Source organism: Montipora foliosa, chromosome 4 (genome assembly GCF_036669935.1).
Source record: "Montipora foliosa isolate CH-2021 chromosome 4, ASM3666993v2, whole genome shotgun sequence".
Classification (NCBI taxonomy): domain Eukaryota; kingdom Metazoa; phylum Cnidaria; class Anthozoa; order Scleractinia; family Acroporidae; genus Montipora; species Montipora foliosa.
The window spans coordinates 36,706,593-36,725,263 of record NC_090872.1 but is presented as its reverse complement, the minus strand read 5'-3'; the positions used below and the strand labels follow the sequence as shown (position 1 = coordinate 36,725,263).

The following is an 18,671-nucleotide window of genomic DNA, read 5'->3' as shown; positions in this document are numbered from 1 at the left end:
AATATGTAGGTCTAACAGTACGCGATATTGTTTAGGTATTGTATATCATTGTAGCGCCATGGTAGAAGTCTTGGATAAATAGCCCCTTGAGAAGACATGTGGTTACTAGCAAAGTACTGAACCCAGAGAGATTGAAGAAAATAAAAGGGAATCGAGGAACATTGGCTTCTGGGCTGACGTGTTGATCATGCAACTTCTTTCCACCACAAGTGTAAGCGGGCACTGACAGCATCTGATAGCTTTGTAAACAAAAGTTTAAAGCTGAAGTTAAGCACTATCCAGCGGGGTTAGTGTCTGGATGGGCGACCCAAGAAATATATCACTCAGTAACAGAAGCATAGGACCGAAAATTCTATTTTAATGCTATCAAATGCGAACCAAGCAAGATACAGATTTTGTTAGCTTGCCTTATGCAAAACAAATATTGATGTAAAAGTAAATAAATATGGATACACAGTTTTTAAGAAGAGCGGAAGGAAGTTTCAGGACGGTCGATCGAGAATAAAATATTTTGCCATCGGTAACAAAATTTATGACATGAAAACAACGGTAATTTTGAACCACGAATAAAAAAAGTTTCCATCAGTGAAAAACATTTTGGGAGATTTTAGTTGTTTTGTTGTAATATTGTACTTTTGGCTGCACCGAGTAAATCGCACATCGAATTCAGCGGGCACAGTGATTAAGTCACTGTGGCATGTTTACTTTCAATTGTTATAAATTTTCACAAGAAATGTGCGAATTCAACACAAAGATCACAATCGCTCAACTCTCAGAGATTGACCATTGTTTCTGGAAAATCAAAAATTTACTCTCTAAGACAAGGTTATCACCAGGTAATTCCTTTTTTTTTGGTAATAGCAGCTACTTTATTATTCATCAGCGTCACAATCTTTTGCCGATTTTGGGGGTCATTTTGTTGAAACTCAAGCACGCTTGCAACAGACCTGTTAACCTTTGCAGAGTTGAGTACAAAATGAATGTTACTTGCCAGACAAACAGGCAAACTTTAAATAGATGCGACTTCAGTAAACACTGTGAGACACACAACAGAGATCACAGATCTACTAGTGGTGTTCGATTCCTTCTCTGTCTTTGTTGAACCCGTAAGTTACCAGAGAAATTTCCATTTGGTTTCAGTGTTGTACGTATCACCACCTTGGCGAAATATTAGAAGTACAGCTCATTTTGATTTCGGCTTGACGGGCGAAAGATTCACGCTGTTGAAGTCCATTACTTGTCACTTTTAAGATTCCAGATCTTTATGTTTCACCACCTGTCTTGACGTTCCATTCTTGAGCTCCATATGGGTATGTTTTCTTTAAAGGTGTACTAAAACGCCCTTCGTGTTACAATGACTTTTGATGCCATTACAGGTCAATTGTGCAGAGCAAGCTACGCATTACCCCAGGCCCCTCAAACCTAACAAAATACGCACAGAAGACTCTATGCACAAAGACACCACTTAGCAGGGGAGTGACAGGCAAGACTTTTCCCGACATGGAAAAAAATAACAAAAATAACAAAAAACCCACGAAATGAAACCGAGATTCCGACTGGGTTTGGCAACCCAGTAACTAGCCCCAGAAAGGTCACGAAATTAAATGTTGTGATTTTCATCCAAGCCAAAAAATTTTCGCGGGAAAATCAGGAGGTAAGCATTAACATTGCTTGCGCAAATAAAGTTACCTGATGCTATCAAGTGCTCATAATTTGTTTTCTCTCTTTGTATATCGCCCGCGATACAGAATTATTTGACAAACATATTAAACCTTGAGAATTACCATTGCTCTTCTGAAGTGAAAAATAAAAAATAAATTCAAGAAAGGAACTCTGCATGCATTGACCTTGATTTTCAAACAGATCACTTACTTCCGGATTTCCATCGCGACTCTTTGCACACTTTACTACCTCTCGCTCATTATTTCGTTTTTTTTTCTTTATTTTCCCTATAAATGCATCCATTCTTCCTTCAAAATTCACTCAGTTTTTGTAACTGTTACAGTAGCCACATGCAGTGTTTATCTGAAAAACTTAATTACAATGCTCTTCATGCATTCCAAGCATTCATTGTCATCGCCATTACAAAAACATGTCAACAATCACACAGACATTTACCCGTAAGCACATGTCCACCGAGAGACCTATTTTTATGGACTTAACAAACATTGAAGGAATCGAATGCCTTGAATGCATCATAGTGTTTACTGAAGTCGCATCTAAGTTGTCTGGCAATTTACATTTATTTTGTACTCAACTCTGCGAAGGTAGAAAACAAAATGGAAATGTGACGGTGAAGAATTATTTGAATGAAAGCTTGTTGTCTCTTTTGTGCTTCATTATTTACGGTCAAGGTTCTTTCGAAAAGGCTTAACTGATGAGAGTGTAATGTGAAGTGCTAGTTTTTGTACCCCATATGAACCATGTGAGCGTTAGCCCTACTAATGGAAATGGGCCCACACAAGGACAGAGAAAAACTCTGACCAGGGTGGGAATTGAATCACAACCTTCAGGGTAGATCACCACTGCTGTACTGACTGAGCTACAAGGTCAGACGGGAGCAAGCCGTTTGAACTGAAGATGTGAAAGTCACGGCAATGAAGATGTACAAGTACAAGGAAGGGTTATGTTTTTATAAACGTTGGCCGTGTAGCACTTATATTTCAACAGACTTAACTGATTAGAGTGTAATGTGAAGTGCTAGTTTTTGTACCCCATATGAACCATGTGAGCGTTAGCCCCACTAATGGAAATGGGCCCACCCAAGGACAGATAAAACCTCTGACCAGGGTAGAAATTGAACCCACGATATTCGGGTTAGATCACCGCTGCGCTACCGACTGAGCTACAAGGTCAGACCCTAACCCTAACCCTAACCCAAATTCCCATCCTGGTCAGAGTTTTTTTTGTGTCCTTGTGTGGGCCCATTTCCATTAGTAGGGCTAGCACTCACATGGTTCATATGGGGTACAAAAACTAGCACTTAACATTACACTCTAATCAGTTAAGTCTGTTGAAATGTAAAAGCTACACTGCCAACGTTTGTAAAAATGTAACCCATCCTTCTTCTTTCGAAAAGGGTTTGATGTGAATTGCATAATTGCAATTGAAATAGGAAGGGTTCAAGAAAATAAACAGGTCTTTTGGAAGCGTGCGTGAGTTTTAACAAAATGAGCCCCAAAATCAGCAAAAAATTGTGACGCTGATGAATAATAAAGTAGCTGCTATTTCCAAAACGATGGAATTACCTGGTGATAAATAACCTCGTCTTGGAGAGTAAATTGTTGACTTTGCAGAAACAATGGTCAACCTCAAGAGTTGGGAGATTGTGATCTTTGTGTTGAAGTCGCACATTTCTTGTCCAACTTTGTAACACTTGAACTAAAACAAAAACCCGGTATCTTGCCATCATTTGACACAGATGCTTCGCTGTTTCGCGAGTAAGCAGGCCACGGTAACTTGATTACAACACCCGCTGAATTCGATGTCACTTTCGATTTTGTGATTTAATTGTGCAGCCAAAAGTACAAAATTGAACGTAGCAAAATGTTTTTCGCTGATGGTAACTTTTTATATTTGTGGTTCAAATTAATGTTTTTTTTTCATTTCGTAAATTTTGTTGCTGATGGCAAAATATTTTATTCTCGATCGACCGTCCTGAATACTTCCTTCTGCTCTTCCTAAAAAATGTGTATCAATATTTATTTACTTTTGCATCAATATTTGTTTTGCATAAAGCAAGCTAACAAAATCTGTATCTTACTTAGTTCACATTTTTGAGTGTTAAAATAGAATTTTCGGTGCTATGCTTCTGTTACAAAGAGGTATATTTTTTAGGTCACCCATCCAGATAAATGCCAGACAGGGCTTAACTTCAGTGAACGTTTGTATTTCAAAGCTGTTGGACGCTTAGAGTGCACACTTAAACTTGTGGTGTCAAGAAGTTGTGAGGGAACAGCATGTCAGCCTAGAAGCCAATGTTTTTCGATTCCATTTTATTTTCTTCAATCTTTCTGGGTTTAGTACTTTGCCAGTAACCACATGTCTTCTCAGGGGGCTATTTACCTAAGACTTCTACCATGGCGCTACAATGGTATACAACACCAAAACAATATTGTGTACTATAAAGGTTTTGCACAGCAGCCATGTTGCATGGCAGGAACATTTAGATTCTTTTTCCTATGGGAACAAATGTTCTTTCTTGTGCAAAACATTTTCATTGTTTCTGCCATGCAGCATGGCTGCCATGCAAAACCTCTATTAGAGCTACAGTATTATGCAAAGACAACTTGAATCTCCTGGAAAACAGTTGACAATATGAATGCGGAAAAGTATTATCTTAAAATTACACAAATAATAAAGGAAAAACCTGGCTTATATAAGATTTTCTTTTTTAATACATGTACAGTGTATGTGTACATGTAGTTTCAACAGCAGTCCCTGCGTTTTGTGCTTGAAGGATTTTTGAGTCAATTTATAATATTCGGCTGCCAGAGTGCTTGCAAACTCGTTTTCTCTCCTTTAATGTGAGATTCACCATTCGTAGTGAATACCAAGCAACAACTGGCAAAGGTTGACATTGATCATACAATATATTTTTAATTGGAGACTGAAATTAGACCAAATCAATGAATTCACATGTAAATAACACTTTCAATGCTTTTTATTACTTGCTTGTACCATATCTTTCTAAGCGTCCACAGAGACGCCCAATTCATGCATCTGTCTCAAGTCGTGTTGACTATTATAGCAGTCTGCTCTATGGCCTACCAGCCTACCACCTTAATAAGCTACAGAGGGTCCAAAATGCTGCCTCTAGGTGAATTTTCCAGTAAGCTAAATACTGCCATGTTAGACCGTTGCTGTATAATCTGTGCTGGTTGCCAGTTAAGTTTTGGGTTGATTTTAAGATAATTTTATTACTATTAACTTCAACGGTTATCAATGGCTTAGCTCCTTTTTGTCTCCGGGAACTTGTTGATCTTAAGAAAGGAGGCAAATGCATGTATAATCTACGCTCCAATTGTGATGGGCACCTACTACTGTAAATGCTGCGAAATTCAAGACTTTAAGTAATAGATAAAATATGAACGGGAGACCTTTATGGGCAGTTATAGCCCATAAAGGTCGGACGCGAATATTTTATCTTACTTGTGAAATGAAACAATAGATTTTGATTGTTATGTTAATTACGTGGGCGTGGAGTTGTCCTATAGGAGTTTAGCATTGAATTTAGCAATCTATTTTGGTAGAGCTTTTGTGGTAGAAACATGGCTTGTTGGTTTCGCTCTCCAAAGAGTAAAGAAGAAGAGACCAGTCTAGTGTCGGAGCAACTCCGAAAGCAACACAATACAACACTAAATGGGGTAGAAAAGTCTTCGAGGAGTGGCAGCAGCGACGGCAAAATAAATGAGCAATTTGAGAAGTTGTTAGAATGGCCGGTCTCAAATGCGAAGATGTTGAAGATGTGACCGTTTCAGTAGAGCACATGTCGGCAAATAAGCTAAACTTTTGGTTGAGCAAATTCAGTTTGTTTGTGAAGTGGCCAAGCAAAATGGAGAGCGTTATCCGCCCAATTCGCTTTATTTGTTATTTTGTGCTATTAACTGTCATTTGCGTGAGACGGAAGGCTAGGATGCATTAAACTTTCTCGACAAGGCACCCAAGATTCAAGTAAATTGTTACCTAATAGTTGTGATTGAAATGTCAAACTTGTGATTGATTGATAAACTTTGTACAAATTTACAGGACTCGTTTTTATGAAAGTTGAGCATACTAATTAGGCGAGTTAGAAGTCTTAATGAAATTTAATTTTACTGCTAATTCAACTAATTAAAAATTCATCAACCCCAGCCTTTCCCTGCTATCTATTCAATCCCACCCCGTGCTTTCAGACAGTTGAACTTTAACGGGATTTACAAACCAACACATGTGACCTGAATAGTGCGTTTCTGTTGGCTGTCATCCTGATGAATTATTAATGAATTTTACAACAATGTTAGGAGATCGCCTTTTTACTGTGGCTGCTCCTTAACTATGGAATTTATTGCCCTTTGCAATTAGGAGTAACCCATCAAGTACATCTTTTAGGAAGACACTTGAGACATTTTTATTCCAGAAAGCTTTTAGGTAATTTTATATGCTTTTTAAACTTGTTAACTTTTTAGTAGGTTTTTGCAATTTTTACAGCTGTTAAGTTGCTTAAGTAATCAGTTTTATAATTTTTGAGCACTGATGAAAAAAGTTAATATTGATATTGGTGCTATATACTGTAAGTTTTATTATTATTAAACAAGTACGTGACCTCTTGACCTTGTTGTTTACAGTAAATGAAACAACAGCAGAGAAGTTCCGCATGATTTCACACTTGATTAATTATTTTCGAAGAAAATACAAACGTTCACTGAAGTTAAGCCCTGTCTGGCATTTGGTAATGGGGCACAGGGAAACTGTAATCCGCTTTCCTTTTGTGTTCAGTATTTTTTTTTCTAATTTGCTGTTTTGGTTAGTTTTTGTCCTCTCTTTTAGCCCCAATGGCTAGTGAAAGCTCAAAATCTACCAGTCAAAACTGAAATTTCACTAGCCTGTGGCTAGTTGGCTAGTTAGTCTTGAGCCCTGTTAAACTTAACAGGACACTTTGTGTCAGATGTCAAAATCAGGTGGGTATCTAATACATGTATCTTGCATATCTGGACATACAGTATGTGCTGGAATCAGTCCTTAATGTTCTTTCATATGGCATGTGCTATGGTTATTATATGGTCAATTCCCCTGGCAAAGTTACACCTTGGGTTTCAGCATCCATCGCAAAGATTCAAGGTATTTTCTTGTTTCAGTGGGCCGTGCTTTTATGCCATACTACAGTAAATGTACATGTGTAGGGCATGAAATTTAGTTTACTCTGCTTCATTATCATCACAGATTTCTTTATCAAAAGTTGACATCGAACATGGTGAACTGCTGCTGTATCAAAACATGGTGCTTCGAGAAGCTGGAAGACCACACAGAGCATTAGACCACTTGATGCAATATGGATCATTGATGCATGATAAACTTGTAGTGCGAGAAATTAGAGGTACAGTCATTTGAGTTATGCTGCACACAAACAGCTGTGCAGTGAAGAGAATTATTTTGAAACACATCTGCTTCAACCATGAGCTAAGTTTAGTTCACATAATTATACATACATTGTGTAACATACATACATAATTGACCAATTCCAATAGGGGTTTTTCAGGGCCAATGAACACAATCATGACAGAACAGAACATTCAACAACAACTGTTGGCTATTTACAGTTAGTGCAGCTGAGAAGTTGAACCAGGGACTTCCCGGAACAAATTCAACCAGTGGCCAGAATGTGTCCAGTGCTTGACGTTGCAAGCAATGTGACCGGATTTTATTCACTGGCGACTGACTTTTCACACTTGCAATGTAGTCGCCAGCCTGACCACTAAGATATTTTTATTGCATTATTATTTCCATAAGGTCGCAATAGTAGTAAGAATGATAAATACTGTAGGAAACAGACAACTTTTTTGAAAGACATGTTTTGGCATGCTTATGCCATCATCAGTTTAATGAGTTCCTTAGTGTGAACAGTTATAAAGTCTACGGGTAGATGAAAAAATTATTACAACATGACGTAATACAAAAGCGGGTACTAATTACAGCGTGACACCAAACATCAAGGCGTAAACTAAAACGTGAGAAAAGTGTTGTAATGCTGCAATTGTTTGTTAAGTTCAGGTTTGATCTTATTTATATAAAAAGCTTCTTTGAGTTTTAAATCAATTGAGTTGCTGGCAGAATCCAGAATACTAAAGCACGAAGGGGAGTATTTGTTCTTACATAAAGGGGATGTGTTGACCATTCCCTTTGTCCCCATCCCCCTTGTCAACCATTCGAATCACCCTCTACTCTATAGGCGTTATGTTGACTGTCTTTCACAACGAACAGGATGCTATGTCATTTTTTGATTACATCAATTCACGGCACCCCAACATCAAATTCACTTTTGAGAAGGAGAATGATGGTAAACTCTCCTTTCTTTACATACTTGTTGACAACTCTTCGCGTGATTGTGTTTTTTCAGTTTTTCTTAAAAAAAACGTACGCTGGTCTCTTAACTAATTTCTTTAGTGATGAAATGGTATATGAAATGAATCATATATGATTGATTCATTCCTCAGGGGACCATTAGAACCCACAAATGACCAGCTCCCAACGTCAGTGGCTTCATAGCTCAGTTGGTTAGAGCGTCGCACCGGAATTGCGAGGTCACGGGTTCAAACCCCGTTGAAGTCCTGAATTTTTCAGGCTTCTCTACGCAATTGTAAAAATTGCGTTCATAACTGCGAAGATCATAGTTTCACATAATTTCTTTAGTTTTACTCCATCATGCTATAAAATTGGCCTTATCAGAACTGTTATCGACCGTGTCTATAAAATCAACAACACTTCCTCCGGCCTTCAAAACGATGTTAATAAACTTTGAAATGTGCCGGTAATTCATTTCCCTCGCACATTATTGACAGAACTTTCAAGCGGTATCTTGACCGGTCTTTTTGTCAAAAAAGCCAGAACACTAATGATGACAATGATACATGTTATTTTAAACTCCCTTTTGTCGGCCATTATTCCAAAATAGCGAAACTTAAAATCCGACAACTTACTAAGCGCTTTTGCAAATCTGACCTAACTATCAAATTAGTTTTCACTTCATTTAAAATTAAAAACATGTTTAGTGTTAAAGATCATACTCCTGTTGCTCTAAAATCCATGGTAGTTTACCAATTTTCTTGTGCGGGTTGTAATTCCTGTTATATTAGTGAAACTAGTGACCACTTTTTTATCAGGATAAAGGAACACACGGAAAGCAATAAAAACTCGCATATTTTTAAGCATTTCAACACATCCCCTTTATGTAAGAACAAATACTCCCCTTCGTGCTTTAGTATTCTGGATTCTGCCAGCAACTCGATTGATTTGAAACTCAAAGAAGCTTTTTATATAAATAAGATCAAACCTGAACTTAACAAACAATTGCAGCATTACAACACTTTTCTCACGTTTTAGTTTACACCTTGATGTTTAGTGTCACGCTGTAATTAGTCCCCACTTTTGTATTACGTCATGTTGTAATAATTTTTTCATCTACCCGTAGACTTTATATCTGTTCACACTTAGGAACTCGTTAAACTGATGATGGCATAAGCATGCTGAAACATGTCTTTCAAAAAAGTTGTCTGTTTCCTACTGCATTATTATTATTTAATTTTGTTATTCATCAAATGAGTACAATGAATGGACAAGGCACATTAATTTACTTCACGCCTTAACGCATGTAGGCTTTGGAAATGGTGTTTATTTATCCTCTTGTTATCTTTATCTGTCGTTAACTTCATTTTAAGCATGCATTCCTTGCTTCCATCATCATATGTGGTAGTCTTGAAGACTTTTGATGTCAATCTGTGAGGTGTATTGTGACTTTGCTTGAATCTTCCTTCTGTGGCTTCGCTTCCTTTGCCCCGGGATCATCTGTTGCTCTTTCACACAAGAAAGCAAGTGACTTTGTAATGTAGTAAATCCAAGCTTCTCCAAAATAAAGTATCCATGCTCACATATGCTGCTTTTCTATGGAGAATTGCTATAAATTGATTTGAAGGAACTCTCTTACGGTATTTGTTGCTGTTTTTTTTTTGGTGTGGAATCATCGTGGATCACCTTACTGTGTAGCATGATATTTTTGTGGGACTTTTATTTTGTGGATTAAACAGCAAAAATTATACCCCACAAATAAAACTTCTACATGGTATTCAAGTTTTGTTGGCAAACAAACATTCACACATAAGCAGGGTGATATACATTATTGGCAAAAAATCTTCATTGATTCCTGTGAGAATATTTTCCAAATGGGCATGGCAGGCAGGATGATGAGAGCTGTCAATCTATCACTAGAGTTCCAAAATGCAATACGAAACCATTGCAGTCTCTCTCTTCGCTCTAACAAATGCCCGTGGTATTTCCAACTCGCAGTTTCAGCCATTTTGAAGTGTTCGTTCATGTCAATGATTTAGAGCAAAAGAGAGACTGCTCGCAGTCTACATGTACTACTGATAAATAATTATTCTTAGACTAGCCACCCATGTTTCATCTTTCAAGCATTTTGAAATACACGGAGATCTTTCTTGCTACATGCAGTAACGAAGCAGAATTGTACCTAGGAACTGTAGGGATTGAAAAGAACTGTTTCAATCTTTTTTGTAAGTAAAACTTAGATATTCCTCTTTCTTTTGGTTCGAAAAAACATTCTAACCATTGAGGAAATATAAACAAGTATTTTCCAAACAATTCATAGTGGTGATTTCTGTGTGCCAATTTCGAATTTTTGTGTGTGAATCCCACAAGGGCGCAGCCTGGTGAGAACACTGCTCGTGTTTACTTGGTATTAATATTGGTTTCCAGCTTACGTATGCACTGCAGCCCTTTTATCAATCATTGATGGCTGTAATTCTCAGAAATAATGAGTAAGAAATGAAATTGTTGTTCATAATGAATCATGATAATAATTTGAAAAAAGAAACTTAATGTACCACTGTCAATGCACCAATATCGAAAATTTAAACAAGCGAATAAAAAACTTAATAACGGATGTTTCATCGTCATTGTGACACCATTCTCAAGGCCCAGTGAATAAATTAATGTAGAGATTTAGTGTTCTTCAGCATCAGCATAAGAATGAAGGCTTAAGTTTTTCAAGTGAATGTCTTTGCGCCAATTGAGTCCGTTTGCACGTTCAGTGAAGGGTTTGCGAATTAAAAGCATTTCCAAGGATCAAGAGTATATTTAAAATGTGGATATCATATTGCAATATCTGGGACAATCGACTCGGTCACAATCGAATTCCTTAGCAATGTTATGATTGATGTACATTAACTTTTATTACTTTTATTTTACAATTATTTTTCTCCAAGTTTGCCTCAGCTTCAAAGTGAGTCCTAGTGCACAACCATTCAAATGGAAATGACTGGTGTATTTTCATGCAAATCAAACTCATTATCATTTGAATTGTTAAGTACTTTGAACCAGAGGCAAACAGCAACTCGGAAATGGCCAAATCCAGCGTTTAAAATTTGCAACTATTTTTACCCATCTATGGCTGTCAAGGCCGCTCTATGCACTCTGATTTTCGCCTTGATCTCACTTGGATTCTACCCTTTGTTGAAACGTATAAGGAAATTTTTTGGCAAGTAAAATACTTGAGCTGGCAACCAAATCTGAAAGCTTAGGGGCCCCTTGGTTTTTTCCTGAAAGTCAAGCACTGGTGTCCCTAACCCAGGATCCCCAAATCTCAAGGCTAACCACTGGGCCACACTGCCTCCTACGATACAGTACAGTGTATGTGTCTTAAAAAAAAAACAAAACAGTACAGTACATTCAGATTGTGAGAAAAATGATAAGCAAAGCAGCTGGCACTAATGGAGGCTAAAATTTGGCTACCACAAAACATGTGATAACATTCAAGTTTGCTGGTCAGGGAAACTAAGGGTGTGTTCAATTGACCCTACATGTATTCTGACATAAGAATACATGGAATGATGATTTAAAACAGTACGTCTGGCGTTTTGAAGCAACAATGATAGAAAAGATACATGTATTTTTAAAATGGCATTGAGAAGGTGTTTGATGATTTTAACATGAATCTCCATAAAAACGGAGGCTTTGTAACTTCTATTCCTTGAATTCCTATTCCGGAATATGGTCAATCGAACACACCCCAAATTATCTTTTTTTCAGGGGTAATCCTTAGTGAGCAAAAACGAAGCAAATTTGACCAAGGTTTGGCCTACTGGGGTACAGACTCTACTGTGGCAACTTTGGAGCCAGGTTTAATTTTTTCCCAGTAAAGTACTCTATTTTTACCGTCAAGTTGGTTGTGATTCTGTGTTTTGCAGGATCATTGCACCTTGAACTAAAAAACTTGAGAGAAGCAGAGAAGGTTTTCAGAGAGTTGCTGAGGAGAAATCCAGAAAACAACTGGTATTACCATGAACTGGAGAGGTCTTTAGAACTCAGTGAGTTATGAAAAAAAAATGCTGTCATGAAGATACATGAATCAAGTTAACAACAAAATAGTGGTATTGGTCTGTAAGGTCTGTTGGTCGATCAACTAAGAGTGGTCAGCTGTGTTTGACTCATGCATATGGTCAGCTCATTCACAGTCTTTTAAGGTAGTTCCCTTGAAAATGACGTACTATCCAGATTTTTGTCAAACTTGACACAATTGAATTATTCATACACAGGACAAATGGATGGCAAAGGGGCAATTTCAGCTTCAAAATGATCACTTTCTGCAAAAGGACTGGAGGGAATTCCGAAACAACAACTTCTTAACCGAGAATAGATATAATGATTGCGCTTGAAAGCTTTTTAACAGCAAAAGTGGTCTTTGTTGTGTTTCTTTAGATGGCTGGCGAGAAACGCTGCCATCTTTGAAGTTGCAATGTTATGCCAGGGTTCTCAATATAACCCGTAACGCCTGCCATGGGTGTCACTAGTAAGTGTGAGTATGCCTCAATCAGCATATCAGATAGTGCAAATAAAAGAACGACTTTTGGAGTGGATAAATTTGTAATTAAGGTGTCGTAGTACAGTTTTCCAAAGAAGAAGATCAAGATTTTGAAATTTGTGAAATTAAAGCAACAATTTTTTTCACTGCAATTGACGTAAAGTGTAATGTTACCGAACAAATAAGTGCAAATCAGGGGAAAAGGTTAAATACAATGACCGAGCTCCTGGAAGGGGGACTGGAAACTAGGCCTTCTTTCTCAATACCTGGCTGTACAACCAGGGTTAAAATTTTGGGAATTAGCAAACAATATGAAGACGAAACTGTCTTTTTTTAAAAAAGATGTATCACAGTTTTTCAGTTGTTATCAAAATAGACTAAATTCGACGTTTTTGCCATTTGCCAAAAACCTTTCTGACAGATTAAACTATTTCCTTTATTTTACAGTGTATAAGTCGACCTTTCATGGCCTCAAAAGAAGCTCCAAAAATTGCCCTCGACTTATACATGTACATGGGTCAATGATTTAGAGCCAAGTTCCAGCTAAATAATTTATTCAAATTTAACATGATAATGTTGTCTTGGGCATAATGAACACAGTGGAAAAGGTTGGCTTTTCCTCTTGCAACAAAAGACTTCAAAATCAATGTAAGCAATTCCAGTTGAAATGAAACAGGATTTGTCCAACTCTAAAATGTTGAAGATACTCACTAGCACAAAAATGAAATAGACACAGGAAATTTCGTTTAACAAGCGTGGAAAGCTCAAAAAGGTATTTCTGTTTCTTCAAATAAAATATGATCAACTGCTTAGTAACCTGGCACAGTACCTCATGTTTGCGTGCAAGCATCTTCACTTGCATTGCCTGAAAATGCTGGTTGGTAATGGTTGTTTTTTTATTTTTGATGCAAACCTTGCTAAATTAAATGCTTTAGCAAACTTCGTGGTGTTTGGTTCATGAGTTTTTTGTTTTGTTTTGTCGAAGATCTGCCTGAAAGTAAGTGCTTGCGCACTTACTATGTAATGCTTGTTACTTATGTAATGCTTGTTATGTTGGTGAAACTAGCGGACACTTCTCCACACGAGTGCGCGAGAGTTCAGAGTTTTGTAAGGCATCCTGCACACCGGATTGCTTTGAGATCCTGGACTCTGCAGCCACTAAGTACTAAGTGAAGCTTAAGGAATCCATGTATATAAAATGGGAGAAGCCCGATCTCAACCAGCAGGTGAAACACATTAACCTGACTCTCTCCCTGTAAGGAACTAAGCGTCACACATTTAAAAATTTTTGTTTTGTTCTGTTTTGATTTAATACGCAATATTGACAACGCAATGTAACGAAGTTTGTAAGATCGCGCGAGCTTTAAATTCAACAGCGATTTCAAAATATGTAACACTGAAGATGACAGATGTACCGTCGAAACATGTCTGGAAAATTAAAGAAAGTTGTTATTTTTATACGACTATCTGTATTGTTGCTGCTATCTAGACTTCAAAAATGATGTGAAATGTGCAAGGTTTAATTGGTCCTTGGTTTATAAAATCTCACATGAAAAACAAAACAAAAAACTCATGAACCAAACACCACGAAGTTTGCAAAAGCATTTAATTTAGCAAGGTTTGTATCAAAAATAAAAAAACAACCATTACCAACCAGCATTTTCAGGCAATGCAATTGAAGATGCTTACACGGAAACATGAGGTACTGTGCCAGGTTACTAAGCAGTTGAACGATCGTGTTTTATTTGAAGAAACAGAAATACCTTTTTGAGCTTTCCACATTTGTTAAATGAACTTTTCCTGTGTCTATTTCATTTTTGTGCTAGTGAGTATCTTCAACATTTTAGACGGACGTACAGTCGAAACATGTCTGGAAAATTAAAGAAAGTTATTTTTATACGACTATTTTTGAAGTCATTTTCAAAGACTGACTTCAGCTTCTGTGATGTTGTGCTTATCCTCTAAAGCCCTGTGTCCCTGAACAATGAAACTAATCAGATCGGGGTTTACATGATTGTTCGATTTTCTCAGAACTTTTTTGAATCTCAAGGACAAAATGCCTGCCTGTACAACAACTGCTGAATCACAAAACCATTAAGCACTTGAGGCCCTGGATTTTTTTGTATCCGCAGTTCCAGAATCGAAGAATACAAGATTAGTATCCCATGAACATTTAACAAAGAAATTAAGAAATTGCTTTTTTTGCCATCAAAAATGTAGGGTCGACTTATACATGGGACCGGCTCATACACGGGTAAATATGGTTTCTTGTCGCTAAAGAAATCCTGGAATTTTAAGATGGGGTTGTAGGGCTAGTTTTTGAGGAAAAGGCCTTTGAAATGTCTACTTTCCAGTCCCCCTCCAGGAGCGTGGTCACTATATTTAGCATTTTCCCTTGATTTGCATTTTACTTGTTAGGTCAAATTACATTTTACATCGATTGCAGTAACTAGCACTTCAGAAGAGACATCCTGTTGCTTTAATTTTATAGATTTCAAAATCTTGATCTTTTTCTTTGAAAACTGTAGAAAGCCACCTTAATGTTAGTTGCTTTTGCAATTTTCCTTGCCACGTTGCCAGTCCACAGAATGACTGAAGAATCACTGTATTTAAAAGGTTTCGATTGCAACGAAAAACATAGCTGCCATATTGAATTCAAAACGTTTTAGCCCAGACCACTCGCAGATGTCATTTTCCAAGGGGCCCAAGCTACATGGCGTTTGGCAATGTACTTCTGTGTTATGGTTGAAAATAGCACAGCAACGGCTGTTCACAATTCTTTTGAGAGCCCTGTATGTGCAGTATGAGATTGCTGTGCAAAACAAGGGAATCACCTTCATTGCGTGAGGATTCAGCAGACATTTTGCCAGCCACTTTGCTCTGTGCTTGTCTAGATGGGCTTTTGCTTCTCCCCTCCTCACCCCACTGTGCTTCCACAGTTTATTAGTGTGACAGGTGCCTGGACCCCCGACTTGAGGGCTCATGGATGGGTTGCGGGGATTGCTGGCCATGGGAGCGTTACTTGGTTGAGGGGCTGGCTGGCTGGCTGGCCTCCAGTGGAAGCTGCTGGTCGTACACGTAATCCCATGCACCCAATCTCCATGTATGGATGCAGTTTTTAACACTTTGAGAAACTGAAATTGAAAAAAATGATCATCTTGACATTAATTTTTTGTTTTTTATTGTGTTTAGCCTATCTTCCTTTTAACAATACATATATTGTATCATGACAAACTTTGGTTATTCATTCTTTCTCAAAGATGATATTAATTTTTTTGACTTTCTCCCAAGTTTCCAGAATAATTAATAATTGTTTTTCATTTCAGGCAACCCTGTTGACCGTTATAACCTGTATATGCAGTATGCTGAGATGTATCCAAGAGCTCAAGCTCCTAAGAGAATACCACTTTCATTCACAACTGGTGTGTTTTCATCTTTATAAGCACTACATGTACATGTACAATAATTGCTGAGAATTCCTATTTCAATACCCTTGATTCACGGGGGGCTATTATTGGCCTACGGAACATGGACGTACCATGTATGTATTTACCCGTGTATAAGTTAACAGTTTGTGGTCTGAAAGTCACCTATTGTAGAATAATCATCCTTGGCATTACATAATGGACCTGGGTCAAAGTCTAGAGTTAACCGGCTGTGGGATACATGTTACTGCAACATTACAATGTACAGGTGTATAGTGATAATTTATGCATAACAATACAGGAAATAAGCCAATGAAGTCAGTTCTGTAACGTTTTCCTCCAAGCACAACCAGTTTTAATGGCGGCAGCAAAGCATAGAGGTGAATTGTTTACATAGACCTTTTGACACTTTAAATTATTGTTGGTTAAGCTCAGAATTCTACTCTTGCAAATCAGTTGTGATCACAATGTTCCATTGATTTCACTTAGTAACTTGGCATGATGCCATGTTGTTACCAGACTCGATCAATTTTCTGGCTTGGATGCTATATGTTTAGGATTAAGTGCTGATCACTCAAGGATTGTACTGTTATGAGAAAGTTGGTTAGCTTCTTCCTTGCATTTGCATTTGTCCTATTTGTCTAGAAATTTACGTGTAAAAAAAAAGGTCAGTATCAATCCTAGAAGGTGTGATTTGATTAGGACTGAAGAGATCTGTTTGAATTTGTCAAAAAAGCCCTCTTGATGTGATCGTGTACATGTATGACTGTGCATATGCAGTATGATAGTAGCTACAATCATAGTCAGAAGTTGTTGGGAAGGTTTCAGGCATCAGTTCACTTCACACCTAATTCGATTATTCTCACCATTGGATGAAATATTTGGGAAATACCATGCTCTTGTGGCCCCCCATCCCCCATATTCAATGTTGGAAATCTCCAGGTAAGAAAAGTCACAATTTTTTTCCTTGGAAAATCCAACATTGAAAAGGGGGAGGGGGGTTATTTTGTAAAATGAAGCTACCTTCTCAACACTTTTGTCCATGATTGTAGTATAGTCTTAGACTTCTGTCGAAAATTGTGATACTTGTCTAAGTTATCCTACACCAAACTAAAATTCTCAGGATTCCATTATTGCGTCGACTTGCCTGTATTTGTACACTTCTTATAGGTAGACACAAATAAATACAGTAGTTTTTCGAAATGGTTTAGTACCACGAATACACTGTACAGTGGATTTTGAGTCAGATGAGTGCCTTAATTGTTGGACGTAATGGGTGGGACAGATATGCGACTCACTGTTACTGAGTTTTTCAATGCCAACAATGTAACAAAGGCAACCATTAATAATATTTGGCTGTTGCGATGGTAAAAGGCTGAAGAGCTATAATGTACTTTTTGATTTTTGCTTCTGTAGGGGAAATCTTTATCAGGCTAGTGGACAACTACATGAGGCCTGCTATTCATAAAGGAGTACCACCACTTTTCAACAATATCAGGAATTTATATGCTGATAAAGAAAAAGTAACGACTGACTAAATAATTATGATTTATTAGTTTTTGTCCTCATTTCGCACCTTTCATCTTTACTTGTATTTTAGTAGTTAACAGTCATATTGACCATTTACTGTTTTGTGACACACAATCATGACCCTCAAGACCATTCTGAGAATTATTAGATGACAGAAACAAGGCCAGACAACAGCACACGCCGTAGGGAACTTTGTCTTTCTTTTTGTGAAAGTCATCAAGTTCTTTAACAATCCTCTCAGTGATAATTATTAAGGAAAAAGGGTCGTAAGATGGGGTCTACATGTGCATGTGCAATGTATGATATACATTGATTTGATGGTTTCACATATAATGCGCGTGGATGTTTTGCAAGTTGCATAGTATTTTTCCGAGCCCAGTAGGAGCGAGAAAAAATATGAGCAATGAGCAAAATGTCCCCAAGTATTATACATGTATGTTAAACTATTGAAGAAGAGATTTATTTTTCCACTACAAAAAAAGGTGTTAACCTCTTCAGCCCTGAGGGTTCCCCATTGATAAGTAAAATTGTCTGGTGTTAGACTGAGTATAAGTGTCATTCTTGGGAGTGGAGGGGTTAAAAGGTCATACTTTTTTAGTGCACATAGATGTTGTTAACGTTTTCAGCCTCTAGAGTGGCCCCGTGAGCAAAATCACCTGATGTCAGACAGAGTAAAATCCTTAAAAGTGTCTCTCTTGGGGGTGGAAGGGTTAATAGTATCTTTAATAACCCTTGTGTACTGTACAGTGAGGTCTGTCTGTGGAATCAAACCCACAACTTCCTGCAAGGCAGACTGGATTCCCATCCAAGTGGAAGAACATATACATGCTGTTTTGTAACTTTTTTTATAACTTAATATTCCAGGTAAAGATTGTGGAGAACATTGCACTTGGATACCTTGACAGCATAACCACCTTTGGAACTTTAACAGGAAAAGGTCAGATGCTTCTTGATGAAGTCACTTTGAGTGCAATTTGTTTTAAAAGGTTTCTTATTGAAAAAAGAATACCAGTAGTTCATTTAGTGCTAGTTTGTGGTACATAAAATTCAGCCGCTTTCTTGCGTTGTTGCAGTGGTTTTGTCTTTCAGGGATAATAAGTGTTACCTGTAAACATTCAACTTTCTTTCAGGTGGTGAGCTTGAAC

At 37.5% G+C, this 18,671-nt stretch overlaps 1 protein-coding gene and 1 non-coding gene across 2 annotated transcripts in view; both read left to right on the top strand.

The window, feature by feature from the left end:
* Positions 1-18,671, top strand: part of LOC138000731 (N-alpha-acetyltransferase 15, NatA auxiliary subunit-like) — a 43,143-nt gene that overhangs the window by 12,668 nt on the left and 11,804 nt on the right. The window contains exons 7-12 of the mRNA XM_068847355.1: positions 6,922-7,075; positions 11,958-12,077; positions 15,898-15,993; positions 17,413-17,519; positions 18,391-18,463; positions 18,657-18,671. The exon at positions 18,657-18,671 is cut by the window's right edge and continues 152 nt beyond it. Of these exons, the coding sequence (XP_068703456.1) occupies positions 6,922-7,075; positions 11,958-12,077; positions 15,898-15,993; positions 17,413-17,519; positions 18,391-18,463; positions 18,657-18,671 (565 nt within the window). The remainder of the gene's footprint in view (positions 1-6,921; positions 7,076-11,957; positions 12,078-15,897; positions 15,994-17,412; positions 17,520-18,390; positions 18,464-18,656) is intronic.
* Trnas-gga (transfer RNA serine (anticodon GGA)) lies at positions 8,235-8,307 on the top strand. Its single transcript has one exon. It is a non-coding gene; the product is annotated as a tRNA-Ser (tRNA).